Below are 27,132 nucleotides of genomic sequence, written 5' to 3'. Positions count from 1 at the left end.
CTGCGAGATGAAGAACAGCGTCGTCATCGTTTGTCACGTGATCCTTTTCATCAATGACGATGTTTTCATCAAGTGATACTTGTCGCCTGTTCGCACGGAGAATGAATATCCCGGTGGCAAGGTCGCACGTTTCCTCATCATTCTCTCCGTGATGAACTTTTCATTTTTGGCTCGGAGAGTATCAGGAAGTCAGGAAGGAGATCTAACGTCCACAAAGGGACAAGTTTGCTAACTCCATTTGAGGATAAAGATCATTTGATGAGCATGAAAGGCAGAGGCTCTGATTTGGCCATCATGAATGTCATGGAATGAAGGTCAGGACACACAAGTTTTTATGTCCTTCAGCAGCAAAGTCGTTTATCACTGGACTATACCTCAGCCATCACCATATGGTATAGACCAGGACCCGCATCTAGACCCTGTGATGGCACCGTGTGGTATATCATATAGATGATACATTGAAGGTGAGTATATTGATGAAGGTGAGTATAGATGATATACTGAAGAAGGCAAGTATAGATGATATACTGATGAAGGTGAGTATAGATGATATATTGATGAAGGTGAGTATAGATGATATACTGATGAAGGTGAGTATAGATGATATATTGATGAAGGTGAGTATAGATGATATACTGAAGAAGGCAAGTATAGATGATATACTGATGAAGGTGAGTATAGATGATATACTGATGAAGGTGAGTATAGATGATATATTGATGAAGGTGAGTATGGATGATATATTGATGAAGGTGAGTATAGATGATATATTGATGAAGGTGAGTATAGATGATATACTGATGAAGGTGAGTATAGATGATATATTGATGAAGGTGAGTATAGATGATATATCGATGAAGGTGAGTATAGATGATATATTGATGAAGGCGAGTATAGAAGATATATTGAAGGCGAGTATAGATGATATATTGCTGAAGGTGAGTATAGATGATATACTGATGAAGGCGAGTATAGATGATATATTGAAGGTGAGTATAGATGATATCTTGATGAAGGTGAGTATAGATGATATATTGATGAAGGTGAGTATAGATGATATACTGAAGAAGGCAAGTATAGATGATATACTGATGAAGGTGAGTATAGATGATATATTGATGAAGGCGAGTATACGTAGATGATATATTGAAGGCGAGTATAGATGATATATTGCTGAAGGTGAGTATAGATGATATATTGATGAAGGCGAGTATAGATGATATATTGAAGGTGAGTATAGATGATATATTGAAGAAGGTGAGTATAGATGATGTATTGACGGTGAGTATAGATGATATATTGAAGAAAGTGAGTATAGATTATATATTTTAGAAGGTGAGTATAGATGATGTATTGAAGGCGAGTATAGATGATGTATTGAAGGTGAGTATAGATGATATATTGAAGAAAGTGAGTATAGATGATATATTTTAGAAGGTGAGTATAGATGATATATTGAAGAAAGTGAGTATAGATGATATATTTTAGAAGGTGAGTATAGATGATATATTGAAGGTGAGTATAGATGATATATTGAAGAAAGTGAGTATAGATGATATATTGAAGAAAGTGAGTATAGATGATATATTTTAGAAGGTGAGTATAGATGATATATTGAAGGTGAGTATAGATGATATTGATGAAGGTGAGTATAGATGATATTTTGAAGAAGGCGAGTATAGATGATATATTGATGAAGGTGAGTATAGATGATATATTGAAGGTGAGTATAGATGATATATTAATGAAGGCAAGTATAGATGATATATTGATGAAGGCGAGTATAGATACGGTGAAGAAGGCGAGTATAGCTGATATATTGAAGGAGAGTATAGGTGATATATTAAAGAAGGTGAGTATAGATGATACGTATATTGAAGATGAGTATAGATGATATATTGAAGGTGAGTATAGATGATACGTATATTGAAGATGAGTATAGATGATATATTGAAGGTGAGTATAGATGATATCTTCATGAAGGTGAGTATAGATGATATATTGAAGAAGGTGAGTATGGATGATACATTGATGAAGGTGAGTATAGATGATATATTGAAGGTGAGTATAGATGATATATTGAAGGTGAGTATAGATGATATATTAATGAAGGCGAGTATAGATGATATATTGATGAAGGCGAGTATAGATACGTTGAAGAAGGTGAGTATAGATGTTATTTTGAAAAAGGCAAGTTTTGATGATATATTGAAGAGGGCGAATATAGATGATGTATTGAAGGTGAGTATAGATGAAATACTGAAGGTCAGTATAGATGATATATTGATGAAGGTTAGCATAGATGATATTTTGAAGGTGAGTATAGATGATATATTGAAGAAGGTGAGTATAGATGATATATAGAAGGTGAGTATAGATGATACTATATTGAAGGTGAGTATAGATGATGCATTGAAGGTGAGTATCGATATTGAAGAAAGTGAGAATAGTGGAGAGAGTGAAAAGAAGGCTGTGTGCTGTGACGTTTGGGTTGTTCATCTTTCATGCAGACTCCTTGTTCGACTTTTTAAAGACGTGATGCTTTCATGGTGTTTCATCAGAAGGCGCCCGTGCTGATGGAGGTAAAAAGACGTTGTGACTCCTTTGCCACTCAAGTCTTACAATTTCATGTTGTATTCCTGGAAGATATGAAAAGTCTCTTGTTTTATTTCTACTATTATATGCTTATATCAACTTCTCTTTCTTATCTATCTACCTATCTATCCAATAGGGATGAGCCGGATACTCGTTATAAACTCGTTACGGATAATGCATTTTGCCGGATACGAGTATGAAACGAATACATTTAGTCATTATACATATTTGTGTTTAAAGAAAATGCTCATGATGCGTTCACTGTTCATGCTGTGATTGGCCAGTCACACACACAGCTAAGCTGAGTGGTGTCTAGTTCACGTACACGGTAGGGGTGTGAATCTCAGCACCGAGGACACTTGTTGCAGGGACGGACAAACAGCTCCTGGAATCTTGGATTTTCTCCGGTGTCCGACCAGGAACTAGACGGGGAGGCGGCGGTAAATGACGTTGACGTTTTGTCGAGCTTTCCGCCATTCTTTGCGAATTCCGTAGTGTTTCCAAACATACCATTTACACGTTGCGGGTGGGTTAAATATAGAAAATAATAATAATGATGGTGCATTCATTGCGCTTGGGGAACGGCGTATGGGGTGAAGTTGAACATTAATAATAATAACGGCGCTTGCATCAGATTTTACCGATACCCACAAACGCATCGTGAAGAATCGAGATTTCACCCGTCAATTGCATACATAGCCAGTGAATGAGCCGATGCACTCGCATTGCGCACAAATGCGAATCGATTAATATCGATTAATATCGATTAATATCGATTAATATCGATTAATATCGATTAATATCGATTAATTTTCACACACTTAGTACACGGTACAATTGGGAAGTTAATTGGTCAATCCTGAACTAATAAAGTCCTACAATCGCTTAACACAAATACACAGTACACATATAGCCGAGTAGTACTACATATAGCAACTTCTCATCAATCCATGACAATTTCAGACCAGTCTATGCCCCGCCCACGCCAAGTACAGCTACAGATAGCGGTATACTCACTCATGCCTACTATGTCATCTATCTTATCCTATAGATATATCGAGTATGGTTGGGTAATTAGCATATATATTTTTTTACCGTATAATGAAATAGATGTGAGTAAAATGGTAAAGTATAAGTATTTATTGTTATGAATGTGCCTGATTTTTTTAATGGGATGCCAAAAAAATATATACATATGTATATGCATATTCCCACTGCAAGGCATGCTGGGTAGCTTGCGGTGCTCTCTCTTGCGGTGAGGGGCCTCAAACTAGTGTCCTGCGGGACACATTTGGCCCGCGGGCCGCATGTTTGAGACCCTAATATGGCCCACGAGTCAAAACATTTGCCCACCACTGAGTTAGATATATGATTTGGAGTAAGAAAAATAAATGAAAAAGAAAAAAAATTAAAAAAATTCCAAGGCAGCAGCTGGACCATTACACCAGAAGGGCGACTGTGACCTTTCCACTCCCTACGGTGATGACCGTGGCAAAGAAAACGCCCTGCGTCAAGACTTTTTCTTTCCTATTTCGTGTCTAAGCAGCAATGCACGTCCTTTTCACGTCCTTGTGCAAAAGGAGGCCCCGATTGGACCTCGGGGGGCCCCCATGCAAAGGGGCGGCGCTGTGACGGTTCATACAGAAAGCGCTAAACATGGAATAGAAGTATTGGTCGAGTATGCGTCATGAAAGCGACTGTGACTAAGTGGCCATAAATATCTTTGACTAATGCTCATTGATTGGGAGTCAAGAGGTAACCATGGAAACACGTCACACGTCACACAAGCGTAAAAAGAAGTTAAGCCATCTTAACCCTGATTAAAAAATAAAAATAAAAAAACTTATAAAAACTAAGCACGGCAACAAAAGCTCTCTGACCCGACGCAACGGGAACCGGGTACCGTGATGCTGAGCCATGCTGGGGCGAGCCAGCCCCCGAGCCGCCCTCCCCCCCTGCCCCCATCCCATCTGCCTCAAGTCAATGAAGCAAATGGAAGCGGCAATTCATTAACTCTGCAAACACTCGGATTAAAGAGCTGACAATCACATCACACGGGGGTGGGGGGTTCGGGTGGTTGGGGGGTAGGGGTCTTCTAAGTGATCCTGATTGGGACCTAAAGACTTGCCGCCACTTTGAGCATAGAAAGACATGACTTAGATCAATGAAATGACTTTGAAAGATTCAGACGAGGTCTTACGGTGTTTTTTGGTCCACTGGCTCCGATTGGTCCCCTGAAGACTCCTTTGATGCTCCTCAGCTGTCCGTCACGCAGGTGGGTGGAACTGATGACAATGTAGTAGCACGCCATTGGATGCTCCTCACACACCTGGACATATCTTTGTGGACTTATCAGAAGGTCTTCTCGGTGATTATTGTCCTAAAAAACAAGAAAAAAGTGCTGCTATGTTTGGGTTTCTTCAAGTTCTTGAACTTCTCTTCGGGTTCTGCGTCTTCCTGAAACATTTCATGTCTTATTCTTTTGTTCAAAATATTCTTCTTTCTGTGTCAGGATGCGTCCACAATGTTGTGTCCACCATCACTCAAATCTTGATGTTCCTCCGGTTGCTCCTCTAGACTTCTCCCATCTCCAGTCAGCGTGGCTTCAGCAGTTCTGGTGGTGGATCCCGTCGGATCCCTCTCAGATGCATGTGTTCTCTCCTCCCTCCATCCTTCCTTCCTTCCTTCCTTCCGTCCTCTCCCGCTCTGCTGATCTTTTGCTCGGCTGCCAGCGGAGTGCTTTGCTCTTCAGTTACCCGCGGTTACCATCTGCCCTTTTCAGTGCTGACGCTTGCTCTGCCTCTCCTTGCTCTCCCTCCATCCCTTCCCCTCGCTGCCTCGCTTCCCTCTTTAATCATCTCCGGCTCGCCGCCGTCCTCCTCCTCCTCCTCCTCCATCACCGAAGAAGCCAAGCTCCATCTGCTGGTGGGAAGAGGAGCGCATGGAAGCCTTGCGGTCATCTCATCAACTCATTCATGCTCCATTTAAAAAAAAGTCATCCTTAAAAGATATTCAATAGAAAATAACAAAGGTATGCAGATGACCACAATGAATCCCACTGGGCATCCTCCAATCTTTAGTATACTTGGATACTACGTTTGGTATACTACACATACTTTATGTATTTCTATACCAGGGGTCTCAAACTCAATTTACTTGGGGGCCACTGGAGCTTGGGTCTGGGTGAGACTGGGCCGCATCAGGTTTTCCCAAAACCCCCCTCAAAAAACCGCATTTATTAAAAACAAAAAAATAAAAAAAAACTTTGCTTTGGTTCAGATTTTCTACAAAAAAAGCTCTGATAAAACATTCCACTGTTCTCAAATATCTTAATTTTTATTTTTCTACACAAAATAAGATGAAAAATAAATAAACAAATTGAGAATAAAGAAAATCAATCAATCAGTAATAAATATAATAGTAATAATAATAATACACCAAATAATAAAAACTCAAGAAACCACATATAGTTGGTGGGTAGACAAATGATTTTTTTCAGATTAAAATGAACAAAGCATTATTAGAGCCCTGTAGACATGACAAAACACGACTATAGTCACATTTATACTTTTTTTATTTACAACATATTGCGCAACTGCAGGGTCTTGAGACACATGCTAACTCGCAAACTAGAGAGCTAGCGACCTAAACGGTAGCCTTCAAGTTATTTCCTTTCAACTTAAATAGCCAAAAACTTACCACTTCCACACGGATAGGGAGGATAACTATTAACAGTTATTTAACCTTTAACATGAACATTAATCAAACGTAATCATTTTTTCTGGGTACATGATACCATACAACATCCATATCAAACTTGCGCGGGCCACACTAACATTAAACTTTCATATCAAGGCGGGGGCCTCAAACTAGTGTCCTGCGGGCCACATTTGGCTACATAGTAAGTGTCAATATAGTGATATACGTATATAGCACATCATGACTGGTTCAAGACTCTTCATCCTTGTATTTAGCATCAACTGCTTGTATTGTTTCTTGAATTGGCTCATCGTTGTGCATTGTTTGACTTCCTTACTCAATCCATCCCATAGTTTGATTCCACATACTGAAATGCTATGCTAACGCCAACGTAGTCCTAGCATAGAAGTGTTTCAAATGTACTTCTTCCCTGAGATCATATTTCTCCTCTCTTGTAGAGAAGTATTGGATGACATTTTTAGGTATTATTACCTTATTTCTATTTATATCACTTCCTGTGAGAAATAGCGACTAAAATCCACAGTATTTTCATTTCAGTGCCAAATAAACGAAAAGATGATGATATGAAAGTTTGCAGAAGGTATTACAGTACATTTAAGATGACTACTGAGACTCGAAATAAAACAAGAAGATACACGAGTCATATCTCCTGAAGTCCAACTCCTTTAGGAGCTGGATGACTTGTTGTCTCTTTTCAGGATTTGGAGCGTTTACATGCTTTTACTGGCCCCCTGCTGCTTATTTGCCATCTCAGTGTGAGTCCACAGGCTGGCATCGGGCAGACGCAGCGTGCATCTCATCCCCCCCGTGCTCTTTCTATGGATGACCTCTGCTGACCTTCACGTCCTGTCTGCACGGCGGATGCATGGAGACAGAGAGTAAAGTATCTGCATCCTGTCTGTGACTTCCTGCTCAGGGAATGTCCAACCTTTCGGTTGAAGAGCAGACACCAGTACATGTTGGAAGACGCACCAAGACCCAATAAGGAATCACTGCGGGCACTCCGGCGCTCAAACCGACGTATTCACCCAACTTCCCGTCGTCACATCTTCCTGCCACTTTCTCATTGGCTGCTTTGAAGTGTTCAGTCGTTTTTAAAACATTTTAAAAAGTTTAAAAAACTAAAAGAAATTAATATTTTTTTTAAATTAAAATAAACTTAAAGTAAATTATTAAATTTAAATTTAATGATATTAGGAAAGCAGGAAGTGAACAAATGTACTATGAAAAGAAAATCACTGCTAGTATACAAATGAGCAAATAAGCCGCAAAACAAAGATTAAAATAACATTGGTTGGTTGTTAAAATCGGGATGTAGGATATTTTATTAATTATTATATTATTTCAGCTGCCGTCAATTTGACATCTTCAATTTGATGGGACAATGAATACAAAAATGGACATGCTGGTTCAGATGCTTATATTAAATAGTGGTTGCTTGTTGCATTTAAATGTGCCTGACACTCTTAAAAACCTGCCTTTTAAATTAAATTAAACTTAAAGTAAATTATTAAATTTAAATTTAATTATATTAGGAAAGCAGGAAGTGAACAAATGTAAGTTACTAACAGTTACTATGGTACCAATTATTACCGATTGTACAGTCATATGACCTCGTACTTCGGTACCTGCCAAAAAAAAAACAAAACAAAACTTAAATTATATTAGGAAAGCAGGAAGTGAACAAACGTAAGTTACTAACAGTTACTATGGTACCAATTATTAACGATTGTATGGTCATATGACCTCGTACTTCGGTACCTGACAAAAATAAAATAAAAAACAAAACAAAAAAAACTTCAATTATATTAGGAAAGCAGGAAGTGAACAAATGTAAGTTACTAACAGTTACTATGGTACCAATTATTACCGATTGTACAGTCATATGACCTCGTACTTCGGTACCTGCCAAAAAAAAAACAAAAAAAAACTTTAATTATATTAGGAAAGCAGGAAGTGAACAAATGTAAGTTACTAACAGTTACTATGGTACCAATTATTACCGATTATTACCGGTCATATGACCTCGTACTTCGGTACCTGACAAAAATAAAATAAAACAAAAAAACTTCAATTATATTAGGAAAGCAGGAAGTGAACAAATGTAACAGTTACTGATTGTAAAAGTACCAGATGGAGGGGTAGGATTTAATAAGCTTTGCTTCTTCCTACTCCTTTTGGACATGTGGAACTGTGAACTGATTATGGGATGCATTCAATTGTAATCTGATGAAATAAATGATGAAATAAAACCATTACCATTACCAAGGTGGGAATCTGCTGACTTCATGTCCCTTCTTGTCTATAATCTGTGTCTCCTCTCATGTTCTCTCATTCTCTCAACACTCCTTGACATTCTTGGGGAAGAATGTTGCAAAAATGGCTACATTTGTATTTAATTTATGAATAATATTGTCGAAATTGTTGCAATAGGGAGGGAGTACCACGTCCTGGCTGTTCCTGGGATGTAGCAGGACAGAAGATACTGGGTGTTAGAGCTGGGAATATTGACGATGGCAGGAATGTGTCTGCAAAGAAGTGTCTGTAAAAGCTAAAGAGGGATGCAACTTTCCTCCGATGTTGAAGTGGAAGAATTCCTGCTCTATTTTGAATAATCGGCAGGCTTTCCTTTCCTTTCCTTTCCAGGAAGTGGTCTGCCTTGTACATGGCGAGTCGTGCTCAAAACGGGGGGCGCTTTTTTTGTATAAGCTAGGGCTCTATTTTCGTAGACCAAGCACACCTGCCCAGGTGTGGTTAGCTTACTTTTCAATTTCGGCGCAGTAGGGCGCACCCACGCCTCCATCCAATCCAGTGAGTGGGGAGAGAAGGGTGCGCTTGTGATTCACCTGCATTCATGCTCTGTCGTCGCCAAATACAAGAACCATTGATGGTATTGTTGGGATCTTTTTTAGAAGTGAAAAGAAAATCACTGCTAGTATGCAAATGAGCAAATACGCCGCAAAACAAAGATTAAAATAACATTGGTTGGTTGTTAAAATCCGGATGTAGGATATTTTATGAATTATTATATTATTTCAGCTGCCGTCAATATGACATCTTCAATTTAATGGGACAATGAATACAAAAACGGACATGCTGGTTCAGATGCTTATATTAAATAGTGGTTGCTTGTTGCATTTAAATGTGCCTGACACTCTTAAAAACCTGCCTGTATAGTTTTTGGCAACATGTGTACACTGTGCGCTTGTTAGCAAATTTACCACTGAGTAGGGTGCGCTTCGACTGCACTAAGAATAGACCAATTCGGAGCTGGCAATCTTTTTTGGGAATAATAATATAATCCATGGTAATGAATATTACGGATGATTTGAATGATGATATCAAATGTTTGTGTCTTGTAGACTTCCTGACAAGTGGTGGAGTTTTTTTATGCGACTGAATGGGAAACATTTGTGTCACAGAAGGATTTGTGCAAAGCGGGAAAGCGTCCCTCTCCGCTTTACTGAACAAATATTGCTGCAGAGCTTGGAGAAAATAAAGGATGCCCTAAGAGGCTTATCTGATGAATTTTCCTCCCGTGATCCACTGCTGTAATAAGCTGAAAAGCTTCCCCACGGCGCCACGGCATTCATTCAACACAAATGCCTGCCTGAGGAAGTCCCGGTTCAGGTGGGCCTTCAGGTGGACGGCTAAGGAACGCCCACCATTGCAGCTACGCTCCAGCCAAGGCGGTCCGGTGCAAAGTGTCGAGGGGGGGGGGGGGGTCTGAGAGATAAAGAAGCAAATGTTAAATATGCACTTTGATAGTGTTGTGTATTACAGGCATGCCTGCTTTATTGAATAATACATCACACGCACACTGGGAGCAATACCACAGCGGGAAGCTGAAGGGAAAAGAAAAGGAAATGTTTTAGAGCTGTGAGGGGTTTCTCCCAGGAGAAGATGTTTTTTTTGGGGGGTTTATGATAAGACGCCGTGAACCTCCACACGCTCTGCTGGACTGCTAGAGGGTCCAAACGGATGGATTTAAGTCTTTTTACAGCTCACAGGCCCCAACTAATTCACGCACGCGTAGTTTGGAAGCATCATTTGGCTTGCTTTATTCATTCATTCATTTTCTACCGCTTTTTCCTCACGAGGGTCGCGGGGGGTGCTGGAGCCTATCCCAGCTGTCTTCGGGCGTAAGGCGGGGTACACCCTGGACTGGTCGCCAGCCAATCACAGGGCACACATAGACAAACAACCATTCACACTCACATTCATACCTATGGACAATTTGGAGTCGCTAATTAACCTAGCATGTTTTTGGAATGTGGGAGGAAACCAGAGTACCCGGAGAAAACCCACGCATGCACAGGGAGAACATGCAAACTCCACACAGAGATGCCCGAGGGTGGAATTGAACCCTGGTCTCCTAGCTGTGAGGTCTGTGCGCTAACCCCTAGACCACCGTGCCGCCCTGGCTTGCTTTAGTTCTTTGAAAAATGTAAACATTGCAAGGTCATACGTGTCAAATGTTGCTGAATGCTGACACAAAACATACATGCCAAAATTGCACCCATATTTCCTCACTGCAAAGCATGCTGGGTCATATATAATATATACTTCATCCTGTCCACATGTGTTCAGCCACACCCTGATCATAACAAAAATGACTTATAATGCATGTGTGTGGGATTAAACAGGAAGATAAAGAAAAACATGAATTGGATGTTCTTATTAAGGATTGACGTGTCACTACACTGTGCCAAATGTGGCCCGCAAGACACTGGTTTGAGGCCCAAGCCTTGATATGAAAGTTTAACGTTAGTGCGGCCCGCGCAAGTTTGATATGGATGCTGTATGGTATCATGTACCCAGAAAAAATTATTACGTTTGATTAATGTTCATGTTAAAGGTTAAATAACTCTTAATAGTTATCCTCCCTATCCGTGTGGAAGTGGTACGTTTTTGGCGATTTAAGTTTAAAGGAAATAACTTGAAGGCTACCGTTTAGGTCGCTAGCTCTCTAGTTTGCGAGTTAGCATGTGTCTCAAGACCCCTGTAGTTGCGCAATATGTTGTAAATAAAAAGAGTATAAATGTGACTATAGTCGTGTTTTGTCATGTCTACAGGGCTCTAATAATGCTTTGTTCATTTTAAATCTGAAAAAAATAATTTGTCCACCCACCAACTATATGTGGTTTCTTAAGTTTTTATTATTTGCCGTTTTATTATTATTATTATATTTATTACTAATTGATTGATTTTCTTTTTCTTGATTTGTTTATTGTGTATTGTACATATGTACATGTTCAAATGACATAAAACCATTACCATAAAAGGGTATGTGACAAAAAATAAAATGAAACATAAAAATTAATAAAATAAAGTTAAAAAATAAAATACAAAAAAAATATATTAGGAAAGCAGGAAGTGAACAAATGTAATAGTAACTGATTGTAAAAGTACCAGATGGAGGGGTAGTATTTAATAAGCTTTGCTTCTTCCTACTCCTTTTGGACATGTGGAACTGTGAACTGATTATGGGATGCATTCAATTGTAATCTGATGCATGTTCAAATGAAATAAAACCATTACCATTACCATAAAATGGTATGTGAAAAAAAAATAAAATGAAACATAAAAATTAATAAAGTTGATCATCCTCATCCTCTACCTCTCCTGGTGCGCTATAGGGCTGCAATGGCGGTGGGACCCCCCTTGAGACGCCACAGATGGGACAGCTTGTGCCATCCTGTGGGTCGGCCAGACGGTAAAATGTCAGAAAAATGTCAGGGGGGGAAAAGCAGTTGGCTTCATAGCGGCGGCTCCTCAGTGATGCCATTGAAGAGCAACAGACAGAAAATGTCAAAGTCCATCACTGCATTTCAGCAGCCTTTCTCACACTCGGGTGGGAGTCGGGTGGGAGGTTGGTGATAGATACTTTATTCATCTCCAAGAGTGGAGTAGTTGAGAAATATTGCAATGTACAAAGATTGAGTTCTAGTCTTCTTTGACATCAGTACTCCGCTTGACACGCCTCTTCAATAATCAATGACCTTTACAGGACCGGCAACCAATTTGGAGCAACTTATGTCCTGATCTCCTCTTTTACCCCCCCGCCAAAACTCCGCTGCATCTTACAAAAGACAGCATAGCCATTTCTACTATCATCCTCCTATCTCTCTCTGGAAGACTCACCAGATGCATGATGGAGAAAAAAGACATTAATCTGCGGATGTCAGGACTATGGCCTGAAGGAGACAGGAAGTGTGGGGCATCTTATCGGGAAGCACGGCTGCCCCCGCCCCCCTCTTAGAACATTCTCAGAAAATGTGCGACGGGAGTGCGTCACTGCCGTAAGGCACGGAGCAGCGAGTCAGCCCGAGGCTGGAGAGAAGAAAAAAAAAGGGTGCACTTGTTGCCACCATGACTGACAGAATAAGAGAATAAAATGGCAGCCAGTCCCCAGTCAGTGCCTGGTGTGTAATGGTACAGATGCTGCCTTTTTTCTTCAGTTTATTTGTTTAGATTGCAGTAATCATGAAGCGTGGCGCACCCCGTGCAGTGGTAATTTAGTCCAGCCCACCACTGTTTGCAGCCATTTCGGTAATTTGGTACACTGGACTGCGGCAATTTCGTGACAAAAGGTGCGCTGAAATATCGCCAGCTTTGATGTGGTCTATTCTTGGCGCAGGTGAAGCGCACTCTACACAGTGGTAAATTGGCTAATGCCAAAATCTCACAGGCAGGTTTTTAAGAGTGTCAGGCACATTTCAATGCAACCAGCAACCACTATTTAAATAATGTAAGCGACTGAACCAACACAGAGATTTTTGTATTCATTGTCCCATCACAGTCACACTTAACGGAAATTGAACCTGACAGCAGCTGAGTAATCGGTGCACTTGTTGCCACAATGACTGACAGAATAAGAGAATAAAATGGCACCCAGTCCCCAGTCAGTGCCTGGTGTGTAATGGTACAGATGCTGCATTTTTTCTTCAGTTTATTTGTTTCTATTACAGTAAACATCATGGGCTCTATTTTTGTGGCGCAGGATGGCGGAGCGTGGCGCACCCCGCGCAGTGGTAAGTTGGTCCAGCCCACCACTGTTTGCAGCCATTTCGGTAATTTGGTACACTGGACTGCGGCAATTTCGTGACAAAACATTGCGGCAAAAGGTGCGCTGAAAGATCGCCAGCTGTGATTTGGTCTATTCTTGGCGCAGGTGAAGCGCACTCTACGCAGTGGTAAATTGGCTAACGCCAAAACCTCACAGGCACGTTTTTAAGAGTGTCAGGCACATTTCAATGCAACCAGCAACCACTATTTAATGTAATTTTTGTATTCATTGTCCCATCATAGTCACACATAACGGAAATTGAACCTGACAGCAGCTGAGTAATCGGTGCAATACAAGACACAAGTGACCTGGTCAACATGTAACATGTAACATGTTCAGGTCAGGACTCTGTGCAGGCCAGTCAAGTTCATCCACGTCTCATGTTGGCACAGGAAGGGGCCCACTCCAAACTGTTCCCACAAGGTTGGGAGCATGAAATTGTCCAAAATGTTTTGCTATCCTGAAGCATTCAAAGTGGTTCCCACGGTGACGTGCATAGTGGCCTCTGATGTGCAGTCCAGTATGCCCTAAGCATTTAAAGGTAATAAGAGGCGTTCATTTGACTGGTTAAGATTACATTCGTCTGTGTTAAACCCTCTCACGCCTTCTCTCCTCCCTCGTTGCCACTTGCGCCAGTGGGAGGGACGGAGGTGTGGGTGCGCCATAGCCCTGCACCGCGGTCGTGCCAGGTCTACAAAAATAGAGCCCCATGTTTTGAACAATCTGTTTCCCGTGTATTTATGAGTCCAACAATTTGTGATCCAGTCGTTTTAAAATGGGAGCGGGACACCAAATGCGATAAAACATCTTTGGTCCATGACGCGCTGCTCATGGTGGCGTGTAGCTTTGCAGTTGCTGGTAGAAACCTGGATTGGGCTGACATGAAGGCCGTGCCCGCTTCACCTGACGGTACGCCTCGTCAAACGGCAGCCCCTCCCTCAGCATCAAGTAACCAATCACAATGGAGCAGGATCGAGAAACGCCGGCGTTGCAGTGGACCAGCACCACGCCGTCCTGGAGAGCGAGAGAGTAGGACAGTAATGGCTGATGATATTATTATTATTATTATTTTACATCTTTTAGCCAGAACCAGATCATCCATCACAGACATGATGGAAACTTGATTTGCGTTTGCATCTGCCTTGTGTTTCTCTTATTTGACAGGCTGAGTCTTTCCATATCAGCGCTTGCATGGTCCATCTCATGAAGAAGCGCTGTGCAGTGTCTTCCGGGAATGTCATCCCATCAAAATCACATTTTCAACCTTCCGTACGCATCACTGCTCTCAGCTACGCATTTGCAGGCTTTTCAGGTTCCTTGTTCATTCCCGTTGAAGCAGTGATGATTGGCCGGCTTGTTTATTGCGGGAGATAGGTTCCAAAATAACCCACAATAAGTGAAATCCGCAAAGTAGCCGGTTTTGTTTCCAATGATGCTACATGTTTTAGCATATTCTTATCATCTTTTCACATACTTTTCTTTTTAAATACTCCAAAAATGTTCAAACCTTCCTTTGAACTTCAATAATCAACCTACGAGGATGGACACAAGAAATGTTTAAGTGACTCACATGCTCTCTTTATCCCGGCACCATTCATCTGTAGCATTTTTGTATCCTTGTTAAAGAGGACCTATTATACTAATTTTGGGCCCTTGGTGACTTATTATGCTTTTTCCACTTTTTTTGACCTAGAAATGTAGTTAGAATTTTGTATTCTCGTGTTAAACCACACAATATGTTTTAGATAATGAGGTTTGCGCATTTGGAAGTGAGCCTAGAAAGAAATTTGGGATGGCTCAAAACGCTCGGTTTTAAAAGGCGTGGTAAAACCGCTCCATTGTGATGTCACAGAGGGGCGGATTTCCTTTATGGGTGTGTTTGTAAGCCAGCAAAGCAATCCGCCCTCCTCCAAGATCTGGTTCTCCCGCCTTTCCCCGAACTGTGTTTACTTGCTAGCAATGCCTTTTACAGGACTTCCTGATTCCCTGCTAGCAAAAGAAATGCATTTTAATCTGTCTTTGTGAATTTATAATGACAGAAAGTTAATATGAGCTAGCTAACAACGGCAACAAAAACACCAACAATGTTCCATTTATATTTACCAAGCTGTAGCCATATTGTTATTGTAGCAGCTAACACAAAAAACGATATGTATCTGGCGGATTGACACGACGCCTCGCTAGCAGCTCGTGTCAGCATCACTCACAGACATACCTAGCTATAGCATCGTTAACGTCTAATGTGGTCATTACAGTTTTTTTTTTTGCAGGACTACCAGTGTTACTACTCGGGTAGGGCCACTGATTGTGGTGGGAAACGGCTATTAGCAAACCCGCTCCCTGTTATGCACACTATATAATGCTACACAGACAAGCACTTTTGCTCCATGACTTATATAAACTGTGTACCAACTGTTTTAGTACACTGTAAACTGATTGTTCCTTTCTGCTGCAACCAATCAACATCATGATTTTAGTTTTACTTAGGTTCAAGGATAATCTATTATTATCAAACCATCTTTTTAATATGACCATTTCTTCTCTGACCTAGCTAATGATATCTTCTGCTTCCTCTGGAACAACAGCCTGTAGTATCATCCGCAAATAATACCAATTTTAAGTCTTAAGTTTGCAAATGTCATTGATGTACAAGTTGAACCGTTTTGGTTCCAGTATTGACCCCTGGGGTACTCCACATGTAACATTTACCATTTAAAACAGCAGATGTGTGTTCGCCTGGCTTTAGTTATTGCTTCCCGTCAGCAAAGTAGCTTTTGACCCAGTTCAGAACTAATCCTCTTATTCCGTACCTTTCTAATTTAGTTATTATGATGTCATGATTGATTGCATCAAAGGCTTTTGTCGGATCCATGAATCCTGCGGCGGCATACTTTCTATGATGTATGGCATTAGTGATTTCATCTGTGATTTTAATCAGTGGCCTGGAGGTTGAAATGTTAAGCTCTGTATCTGCGCTGACTTTCTGCTAGTAATTCATTTGCATTCATAAATCTGTCCAACCTGTTATTGAATAGCTTCTCTGTAATTTTAGACAACTGTGGTAGTAAATAAGACTGGCCAGTAGTTTGTTAATTGATGTTTTGTCACCATTTTTAAAAATTGAAACTACTTTAGCTGTTTTTATTTGGTGGGGGAATTATCCAGTCTGAAATGATAAATTAGTTAGCGGTTCTACGGTCTGATTGATTATGTTTTATTACTGTTTTGAGTAAACAGAAGTGTAAAAGTGACTATAGGGATGTTATTTCATGTCTGGAGGGCTCTAATCATGTTAAAAAGTGTTGGAGTTGTACAGCATGGCCGTGATGTGGAACATTCATTAATTCATTCATTTTTTACCGCTTATCGTCACGAGGGTCGCGGGGGTGCTGGAGCCTATCCCAGCTGTCTTCGGGCGAGAGGCGGGGTACACCGTGGACTGGTGGCCAGCCAATCACAGGGCACATATAGACAAACAACCATTCACACTCACATTCAGACAATTTGGAGTCGCCAATTAACCTAGCATGTTTTTGGAATGTAGAGAGCCGAGGATGGGATTTGAACTCAGGTCTCCTAGCTGCGAGCCCTGCATGCTAACCACTCAACCACCGTGTAGCCCTGATGTGGAACATCACGTATAAAACACTTTGCATCGACTAGATAACAGGTGGGAAGAAAAAATGGCGTGTACCTGTTCCCGTGCTTGATCGATAAAAGCGCTACACTCGCTCAGATAAGACGTGATGTTGGTGTCAGGGAGGTCCAGGATCCGGAGTGTTTTGTACACCAGCTGATCTGAGAAGGCGTTGGCCACTCCGAAGGCCACATTCAGCACATGAGACACCTGCGGGAGAAAACGATCAGCCACATGTTGCACCTGGAGAAAATGACCTCTGATTGCGAAGGTGAGACACGATAGATGGAGTAGAGGAGGTAAAAAGGAGGGGAGGGGCTGTCGGTTATGAGACAGATGGTGTTGATTCATTTTACCGTCTAGTCTCGATTAAATTTATTTGGCCTCGGAGCCTTCCATTCTGTTCTCTGTGATGTTACGCCACAATGACGGCGTCAGACAGTAAAGGGCCGTATCACAGTCCTCCACCTCCAAGGTGTAAGGGGTACACCCTGGACTGGTGGCCAGCCAATCATAGGGCACATATAGACAAACAACCATTCACACTCACATTCATACCTATGGACAATTTGGAGTCGCTAATTAACCTAGCATGTTTTTGGAATGTGGGAGGAAACCGGAGTACCCGGAGAAAACCCACCTGGCCGAGGGTGGGATTGAACTCGGGTCTCCTAGCTGTGAGGTCTGCGCACTAGCCACTTGACCGCCGTGCAGCCCTTTATCTGGAACTCATTCATTCACTTTCTACCGCTTATCCTCACGAGGGTCACTGGGATAGGCTCCAGCATGCCCGCGAAAGAGGCAGGGCACACCCTGGTCGCCCGCCAATCACAGGTCACATATAGACAAACAACCATTCACACTCACATTCATACCTATGGACAATTTGGAGTCGCTAATTAACCTAGCATGTTTTTGGAATGTGGGAGGAAACCGGAGTACCCGGAGAAAAACCCACACAGAGATGGCCGGGGGTGGGATTGAACTCGGGTCACATAGCTGTGAGGTCTGCGCGCTAACCACTCGACCGCTGTGCAGCCCTTTTATCTGGAACTCATTCATTCACTTTCTACCGCTTATCCTCACGATGGTCACTGGGATAGGCTCCAGCATGCCCGCGAAAGAGACGAGGCACACCCTAGTCGCCAGCCAATCACAGGGCACATATAGACAAACAACCATTCACACTCACATTCATACCTATGGACAATTTGGAGTCGCTAATTAACCTAGCATGTTTTTGGAATGTGGGAGGAAACCGGAGTACCCGGAGAAAAACCCACACAGAGATGGCCGGGGGTGGGATTGAACTCGGGTCTCCTAGCTGTGACATCTGCGCGCTAACCACTCATCCACCGTGCAACCCTTTATATGGAACTAAGTGTTTAAAATAAATATATACATTTATTGCATATCATAACACATGCTTACACACTAATATACATTACTATTTGATGCTAATGCTAATGCTAAAACAACACACACTTCCCCCACAGCAAGTTACCTAGCATGCCTTGCGGGTTTTCCATTAGTATAAAATAGTACTGTTTCACATGCACATTTTCACATGTGATCCTGGAAGGAAACCCCCAGAAAAAGATGGACTCTACCGCACCCCCGTGAACAGTATTCCTTTCTTGGTAGAGGGGAGTTTATTTTCTTCCCTTTCAAACTCTAACAAAAGGTGAATTGTATCGCTAGTGAAGCGAAGACACCCTCCACTCGCCCCAACTGTCTTTCTGTGCTTCTATACATCGGCCATTATTCTGCTGCCATCTTCCATTTACACTCTGATCTATGACAGCATCGTATCATAAAAACACACATCCCTCTATTTTTACTCCCCCCCCCAGCAATAAAAAACCATGAGTGGGGAATGATTGGTGCGTACTCAGAGAGCACTCTGTGTGTCGTGTTGGGCAAATTGAGAAGTGAACAACACATCTGTGGCTCCCCAACAAGGCGGCATTTGAGCAGTAAAGGAGCGAGGAGGACCGGGGAGGTCGACAAATAACGCTGCTCTCTTCATGGCGCCACATCTGTCCCGCATAAAGCCACAATGGACATTTTGAAAAAAAGGTACTAGGGTGAAGTGTTACTGTATATGTACTTTATACTGTATGTACTGTATATATATATTGAACCACACATGACATTCTGAGAGGCACTTTGGCTTGTTTCAAGGACGGGGCTCTTTGACCGAGGCGGTGAAACGATGACGGGGGGGTCAGTCGACTGAACACTAACTACAGTATGAACACAAAACAGCTACTGTAGCTACTGTGTAATACTTGCTTTTAGTCAGTATAGTTACTCCAGACCCCATTCACTGTGCAATATTAAGGGCTCTAAATGCAATATACTAAGTTCTATGTGAAGTATTTCCATAATGCCTCATAATAACTCTCTAACAGGATCTCAGTGTATAGACTGGTTATATATCTCATCTCGTTTCATATTATCTACATACTGTATTGTATATAACTCTGGGAAAAACTGTTGATTTTTGTTAATACTTGGGTTTATATTGTTTATTTTTTTATATTGTGTATTTTGTACTGCTTAACCGACTCTGTACTCTTGCTGCTGTGCAATACAAATTTCCCCACTGAGGGACGAATAAAGGCATATCTTAATCTTAATCTTAATCTTAATCTTAATCTTAATCTTAATCTTAATCTTAATCTTAATCTTACTGGTATGACTGGTAAGTACTATTACTAGGAAGAATAATCAACAACCAACACTAACACAAATTGTAGCAACTTTCAACAGTGCCGCAAGGCATGCTGGGAAGCTGCTGCTACCATCGCTATCCATCCCCCATGCAAGGACCGACCTTGTGTCTCTGCAACACGTCCATGTCCTGGGCCGCATCCTGAGACGCTGGAAAAACAAAAGCGCTCAAGTCAAAATATAGAATTTAAAATCCCATATTTCACGATGAATGACAAGATGGATGCTAAACGCAGAGCTAGCCATGGACGAGTGCTTAATGTGATTGAAAGGTGTTGGTTCTACACCCTGATCAGCACAACCGTAAGGTCTGCAGCTGCGCTTTGAAATGTTTATTGTCCCACAGATTGAACAAAACAAAGAAGGAATTCAAAGACCTGATCTCCTTCAACGCCACAAAACTGCCCGTTTAGACTTTCCCAGGGAGCATCAAACACGGGACAGTGAAAGCGTGGAAAAAAAAAAGTGGTGAAGATGAGGAAAACAAAAAATGGAAACTTCCAGATGGCTTCCAACGTTACTAGCATGATATTTTTGTCAGATTAAAATGAACAAAGCATTATTAGAGCCCTGTAGACATGACAAAACAAGACTATAGACACATTTATTTTTTATTTACAACATATTGCGCAACTGCAGGGTCTTGAGACACATGCTAACTCGCAAACTAGAGAGCTAGCGACCTAAACGGTAGCCTTCAAGTTATTTCCTTTAAACTTAAATAGCCAAAAACTTACCACTTCCACACGGATAGGGAGGATAGCTATTAACAGTTATTTAACCTTTAACATGAACATTAATCAAACTGAATAATTTTTTCTGGGTACATGATACCATACAGCATCCATATCAAACTTGCGCGGGGCCGCACTAACATTAAACTTTCATATCGAGGCAGGGGCCTAAAACTAGTGTGCCGCATGTTTGAGACCCCTGGTCCAAGACGTCCCTTTTTTTTTTAATATGGCCCACGAGTCAAAACATTTGCCCACCACTGAGTTAGATATATGTTTTGGAGTAACACAAATAAATAAAAAAGGAATTGTCTTAAAAAAAATTCCAAGGCAGCAGCTGGACCATTACACCAGAAGGGCGACTGTGACCTTTCCGCTCCTTACGGTGATGGCCGTGGCAAGGAAAGCGCAAACTATAGTGTCCTGCGGGCCACATTTGGCCCACGGGCCGCGTGTTTGAGATCCCTGCTGTATGTGATTAACAATAGGATGTATTCAACCATAAAACACTGGTGGTTGATTCCATGATTCATTGATCCATGCTGAATATCCTCACTAGGTTGCTGGAACCTATCCTAGAGACACCATGGACCGGCTGATGATTGCTTCGTTTAAGACACGATGGATGGAAAAAGTGATGGCGTGAAGCTGAGAAATTGGAAGCACGAAACGGCGAGGGATTACTTTGTCACCTTGAAGTATTTTTATTCATTTAGCGACCATGGCTACTTTATTTTCACTGCCGTTATTACTAGCATTTACGTGGGCAGGGGCGCCATTACTATGCGGTTTGGCCACACATCCCGATGTGCTTGAAGCTCATCAAAACCAGCGAAGTTCCCCCGATGGGGACAATCACAGAATGGGTTTCTTGAAATCAGCTGTGACTATTTCATCAAATAGACAAGGAAGGTTTGTTAGCTTGAAATGGCTTTGGATATAAAAAAAATGCTTGACAGACACAATCCCAGCAGGGGTCGTAAGCGAGCGGTGGACACGGTGCACACGGGCTGTGATTGGCTGATGCGGAGGAGAAGGATCAGCACGTCAATGCTATTAGCGCTAATGTGCCGTGCAGGAAATATTGACTTTATGGAGCTGAACAGATGCAATATTACTATTGATCCCTGCTGAGACGTGGTCTGCTCCAATACACTGGGGTTAAAGGTCACAATGGAGATTTCCAATAGAAATATAATGAAATATGATATGATATATCGTCATAAGAAATCAAATCTAACTATAAGTGCCATTTCCAAATGAATGGCAGATCATTATCAAATGCACGGATACGTCATTGTCGACGTCTTACCCAGCAATAAAAATGGTCGCACCACTCCAACTTGAAGGTCCAGACTTGTATCTTCCACAAATCCATATCCGCTTGCTCCTTCCAGCTCCTCCACATGTCCTCCATCGGCGCTTCTCTCCAGCAGCTTCCTGCCGCCGATGGTGGTGACATGCGTGTACTGTTTCCGTAGCCGGCTTCGAGAGAAAGACTGGATCTCTTGGGAAAGTGAATGCATCGCATCCAGGTCAAGCAGCCACTGAAAGAGAGGTGAACCCATGATGGATCTGTGCGATCGATCGATAGCGCTGCGCCCGAGATGGATCCATCGTTAGCGCATCGATCGATTTCTGCGCTCACGATGGATATAACTGCTTTGACACTGCGCTGACGATATAATGACAATTGTTGATCTGCTAATTGCATACAATGACAGGGTTAGGGGTTAGGGTTAGGGGTTAGGGGTCACACTCCCCCCCCCCCCCCGCCGAGAACGGTAACAAAGTGAACTGCTTTGACAATTCATCAAAGATTTGAAATTTGCATGCATCGACTTCCTGTTGATTCTTCTAAGTAACAGCGCTCAGCGCCGCCATCTGTTGGCATCGAAACAAACTACACACATCCATCCCGGGCACAGTAATATACCATCCATCGTGAGCGCAGAAATCGATCGATTTGTGCGCCAACGATGGCTCCATCTCCGGCGCAGCGCTATCAATTGATCGATCGATCGATCGCACAGATCCATCGGTAGTACACGTATTCATATTTGCTCACTTATGATACATATGATTACATTTGATTAATTCAGTCTTGGTAATGGAGCCATATTGTGCATGGCCGATATATGAGAGAAGTGTAAAATATCTGCTGGCAGGTTAGTCTTCTGTTTTCTTTCTAACAAGTGGTAAACAAGCTGCGGTCGGATTTGTGGTGAACCGCACACCAACTATTTTCATGGTGGGATATGTTTACTGTATTCATCATACAGTATGGATGGTGAGGAAGTGAGATGTAAACAACATGGCGGTATGTAGGCAGCACATTATTCTACTAAGGCATTCATGCAGAGGAACAAGTACAACATTGTGGAATGGACATCTCAGTCCCCAGACTTAAATATTATTAAAAATCTGTGGTGTGATTTACACCCAAACTTTATGAACAATTAATTTATCTCATCTTCTCCCTACGTCACAGCCAGCAAAGGTGAAGAATAATGGAATAACTATTTCTTAGTGGCTTCTTCTACTAGTCCTTAGGTTTAAAGGGGTAAGACAAAGAAAAGGGCTAAGTGGTACAATGGTAGAACTGAGATTAAGCCCAAGTCTCAAATTGTGCAAATGTTGTGTTCAGGTACCGCCGAATTAAGTACCTGAACGTCCAAAGACACATCATTGATGAAAGCATGAATGTACTTTCACGTCTAAAACCGGCTTCCTGACAGTCAGCGCTTCCGTTTAACCAACAAATAACATAATAGAAATAATACTTCATAGATTTACTGATTTTGAACATAAAATGATTGTTACACACTACCTGTATAGATGTATACGATGGCTAACTCGACGTATTTACAATGCAGTCAAGCTACACTTGTTTGGGAAACCGGAAGTGACGTCACTACTTGATACGTTCACAGCCTTAAAATAATTGGAAATATCCGAAACCTCACTGAAGAAGCGTCACGTCCCGCAACTCAACTGATATTTCTCCTCATATTGAATTGTTATCGCAGAGTTGAATACTAATGTAAAAACTAATAATATACTCCAATAATTATTTCGTCTTTCAAGGGTCCAATGTATTAGTTTCCGATTCCAAATAATTGAACATCAGTATCATCTATTGCTTTATACATATATCACTGTCGTGAATTATGTGTTCTGTACTATTTAATAATAGCTAGCTACATTTACATTGACGTACATGGGAAAGCTGAGCCACATCTTAATAATCCTACTATATATGAGGGGCATTGAACGCACCATAGTGAAAATTGGGATTCCTCTCATCCCAGTGAAAAAAAAAAACACGGCAAGAGGCTGAAGAGACGGTGGGTGGAGTACAGGAAGCCGATCATGGACCAAATCTAATTCCTAAAAAAAACAATATCTTAGCGAAGACGAACCTGTGGACATTTGCAATTTTCTGTCTTTTTTTCGTGGTGCCTGATTTGGGGGGATCGAATCGAGGAGTTCCAAGATGTCTCGGGGAGTGATCCAGCCTAGCCAGCAGAAACTGGCAGAAAAGCTCACCATCCTCAACGACAGAGGCATCGGGATGTTGACCCGTGTGTACAACATCAAAAAGGTTAGCATCTACACCTTCAGCTTGATTTGTATAAATTCCTAAGCGCACATATTTCATGCAATATGAACATTTGTCACACTAGGAATTGTTTTAAATGTTAGCTTTGGGCTCTTTTTGTTTTATTATATTATCACCTACATATATTATATAGCATAACTCAACGAAAACGGGAGTGAAGTTGACCTAATTGTGTCACATTAGCATCCGCAGAGGCTACCGGTGGACACGGTTAGCATCAGTGGCTAACGTTAGCTTGCAGTCATGTTGGCCTTACGCTGTAAAAGGGAATTCAAGGTGAACCAGAAGATGTTTTAATGCGGTTTTGTACAAAAGATATGCATTGAATCTGGCTTATAGACAAACAAGAAGTCCGACGAAGGCTTGTTGACCCCGGGCCGCTAGCGACAAAGCTCTGGCCTGCGGTTGGTTAATGGCGGAGGGTGTCGCCGAGGCTAAAGTAGGCTAACCGTCGGGAAGCTAACCAGCCGGGGCTCCGCCTTACTCCAGGGAGCCCAGCATACACAGACGCTACTGTATTGGTTTTAATAACGCTGATATACTTCAACCAGGGCAGTTGAAAAACATCATCAACACGTTTTTATTGTTTTTTTTTAATTTACGCTAATACCCATAATTGTCAATATCTTCGCAAATTATCACCAATGGGATGAAATCATGTACAATGTAAAGCAGATTGCAATATGTGAAAATAATAATAACTGCATGATGCAAAATGTAAGAAACATCTGCGGTGCATCTGTACATCACAATCTCATAAAACAGTCATTTGAACGACCTTTTCAGTTGGAGGGATTTATACAAGGGTACCTAATGTTGTGCTCATTGGTGATGGATGTAGTTGCCTTATTAGCTTACTGCAAATAATGGAAGAAATAAGTTTAGGAAAAGGGAAGCCATGTCGAAACATTAATGCCAGGCAGTGATTGAAGCTATCATTATTAGTGGAAAAACCTATAGCAATATGAGCCATGTTGATGCATATGTCATATTATCAGACATCCCTTGTGTTTACTGATGTCTACATCCATAAATTGGAATTCAACCTGTGTCTCTGCAACAAGACATTGGCAAGGTCTTGTTGACAACATAAATGTAATCGACCACTTCAAAGATGATATGGAATATAATGTGTGTATTATGCATGCATGCATTCAGTCCAGCGTCGTTCAAATGTGCACTTGCTGACTGAGAAGATGTGCGGCGCGGAGTGTACCAGGTAGTCATGTTGGGAGTTTGGTAGTCATGTGTCGCTGTTAAAGGATTGTGTTGCACAATGCAACAACATTTGGGCTTTGTTCCCTTGGCTGTGATGGTGTCAGCTAAATGTACTCCCTTGTTGTGGAATATGAAGCCTGGCCATTCATTGATTGATATGATAGACTGAGCCTGTTTGTGCACCGGCAGCATCAACAAATGAATGAGGGCCTGGAAAAGAGTCGTTTTTTTCGAATGAATGTTAACTGTCAAACCGTTTCAACCTATTGTATTGTTTTTCTATGGTTTCTAGTTGGTAGACAGTATCTCATTAAGTGATGGACTTGGGAAAGAACAGCTAAATACAGATTTGTTATTCAATATTCGGAACCTCACAAGAAAGGCAACTGTCTGCTTGATAAGAATACAGTGCTACATCGGTTTTTGTTTTTAAAATCTCAAAGCATCCAAAATAGAATCGTATGAAAACCAAACTATTTTTTCCCCCAATTCATCTATTCCAGACACCCAAAACATTCCTAAAAATGCACAGAATGCATAGAAAATGATAAATGTGTAGGTTAGCTAAGAACTTTGATGATGATGTCATAGAGGGAGAACTAGCAGACAACGACTCGCCAAACCACGTTACCAACTCAGTGTTGTTAACACAACAAGTCACAAACACATGGGATTCTTTTTTGGGGCGGACTTTATCCCATAGAACGACGCACAGGACCACTGTGTCAGGTGCAGTGGTTTGAACGTACCATAACCGAGGCACTGTATGAAAACCAATACATCATTTATGTGGAAAGCCGAATCCTACTAAAACTGAGGTACGGTTCTACACCGGAACCTAATTTTTCCATCATGAATTCCTTCCAACAGGGTAGATGAAAAGCCGATACAACTTTTTCACTTCCAATCCGATACCGATGTCGCAAGCCTTGGAGACTTTCTGAGCCGTGAGGTAGTCAGCTTCATGTTTTACAACGATTCCATATTTTTAAGGCTGTGAAAGCCGTCACCGTGCTCTTGTTTAAACCCTCTCAAAGTTCAAACCCTTGTAGGTTATGTAAGTTCACTATCATGAAATGAAACCAACAGTCGAAACCTGTTGGAGAAACCAAAATAGAAAGAAATATGATAGCTTTTAGGAATGGAATGATCAACCTAGGAGGTTGCTTGTTCCTCTGGCGGTGCCTCTTCATCCTGGTGCCGCTTCACTCCAGCGTTTTTGTATCCTTGTTGAAACGTATTGCCGCTGTCCAACTTTTTATGCCATGGTGAGCATCTTCCTCTGCCTCGTGGGTGCCATGCAGGAGCATTTGTTCTTGCAGATGTTTTCCTAGGTGCTAGTGATGCAGTTCAACATGGCAGGGAAAGCGGGCTTACCTATGGAGTTGCTAATAGCCCTTTCCACCAGTGTTTTTAAACACGGGTTGTCCCGCAAAAATAAAGTAATGACCACATTCCCACTGCTGATGTTGTCTGCATCCAAGATTGTCTGCAATTAGTAATCATGGCGCCCTCACGTTTCTGAGCTGACAAAGTGTATCCGACAATGAGTGGTCCTCCTCGGGCAGGCGAGGTGTATGCAGCGTCCTCACTTCCCGGTTCTCCTGTGCTGCGGCGGAGTGGGCGTGCCCTGAGGTGGGCCGTGGGTGGAATAAATAATCCAGCGAGGATAGGTGCAGATTGTGGAAGATCTAGAAAGCTTTCTGTGTGGGTTATGGTGTGTAGATGCTCTATAGGAGTCCACAACTCGATACAAAGGGCCCAACATGAGCATCATAGGTCCCCTTAAAGATACGGGGAA

The 27,132-nt window shown here is 41.7% G+C and overlaps 3 protein-coding genes across 7 annotated transcripts in view; 1 reads left to right on the top strand and 2 right to left on the bottom strand.

Moving 5' to 3' along the window:
- znf804a (zinc finger protein 804A) overlaps positions 1–5,405 on the bottom strand; it is a 45,841-nt gene extending 40,436 nt beyond the window's left edge. The window contains exon 1 of the mRNA XM_058064185.1: positions 4,796–5,405. Coding sequence (XP_057920168.1) covers positions 4,796–4,906 — 111 coding nt within the window. The 5' untranslated portion in view covers positions 4,907–5,405. The remainder of the gene's footprint in view (positions 1–4,795) is intronic.
- Positions 5,406–13,566: 8,161 nt separating this feature from the next.
- LOC131110480 (dual specificity protein phosphatase 19-like) lies at positions 13,567–24,088 on the bottom strand. 2 transcript variants are annotated; one of them, XM_058063651.1, is made up of 5 exons: positions 23,771–24,088; positions 21,804–22,038; positions 19,861–19,907; positions 17,079–17,231; positions 13,567–14,398 (listed from the first exon to the last, which is right to left on the bottom strand). In XM_058063651.1, the coding sequence occupies exons 1-5, from the start codon at positions 23,795–23,797 to the stop codon at positions 14,213–14,215; spliced, it is 648 nt and encodes a 215-aa protein (XP_057919634.1). In that variant the 5' UTR covers positions 23,798–24,088; the 3' UTR covers positions 13,567–14,212. The 2 variants fall into 2 exon arrangements, with proteins under 2 accessions (XP_057919634.1, XP_057919643.1); XM_058063660.1 differs by lacking the exon at positions 23,771–24,088 and adding an exon at positions 23,322–23,388.
- nckap1 (NCK-associated protein 1) overlaps positions 23,776–27,132 on the top strand; it is a 33,050-nt gene continuing 29,693 nt past the window's right edge. For 3 of the 4 annotated variants that reach the window (XM_058063524.1, XM_058063533.1, XM_058063540.1), the window contains exon 1: positions 23,776–24,095. In XM_058063524.1, the coding sequence (XP_057919507.1) occupies positions 23,988–24,095 (108 nt within the window). In that variant the 5' untranslated portion in view covers positions 23,776–23,987. The remainder of the gene's footprint in view (positions 24,096–27,132) is intronic. The other variant, XM_058063548.1, reaches the window with a different exon arrangement.

Source organism: Doryrhamphus excisus, chromosome 2, assembly GCF_030265055.1.
Source record: "Doryrhamphus excisus isolate RoL2022-K1 chromosome 2, RoL_Dexc_1.0, whole genome shotgun sequence".
In the NCBI taxonomy this organism is placed as follows: domain Eukaryota; kingdom Metazoa; phylum Chordata; class Actinopteri; order Syngnathiformes; family Syngnathidae; genus Doryrhamphus; species Doryrhamphus excisus.
The sequence above is the reverse complement of the archived record's forward strand: the minus strand, read 5'-3'. Positions and strand labels throughout refer to the sequence as shown.

Coding starts and splice junctions, on each gene's coding strand:
- LOC131110480 (XM_058063651.1), bottom strand. CDS start 23,797: ATGAGAGGAATCCCAATTTTCACTATG. Junction 17,232..19,860: donor ACGTGTTGCAGAGACACAAG/GTCGGTCCTTGC, acceptor TTTCTCCCGCAG/GTGTCTCATGTGCTGAATGT. Junction 14,399..17,078: donor TCGATCAAGCACGGGAACAG/GTACACGCCATT, acceptor CTCGCTCTCCAG/GACGGCGTGGTGCTGGTCCA.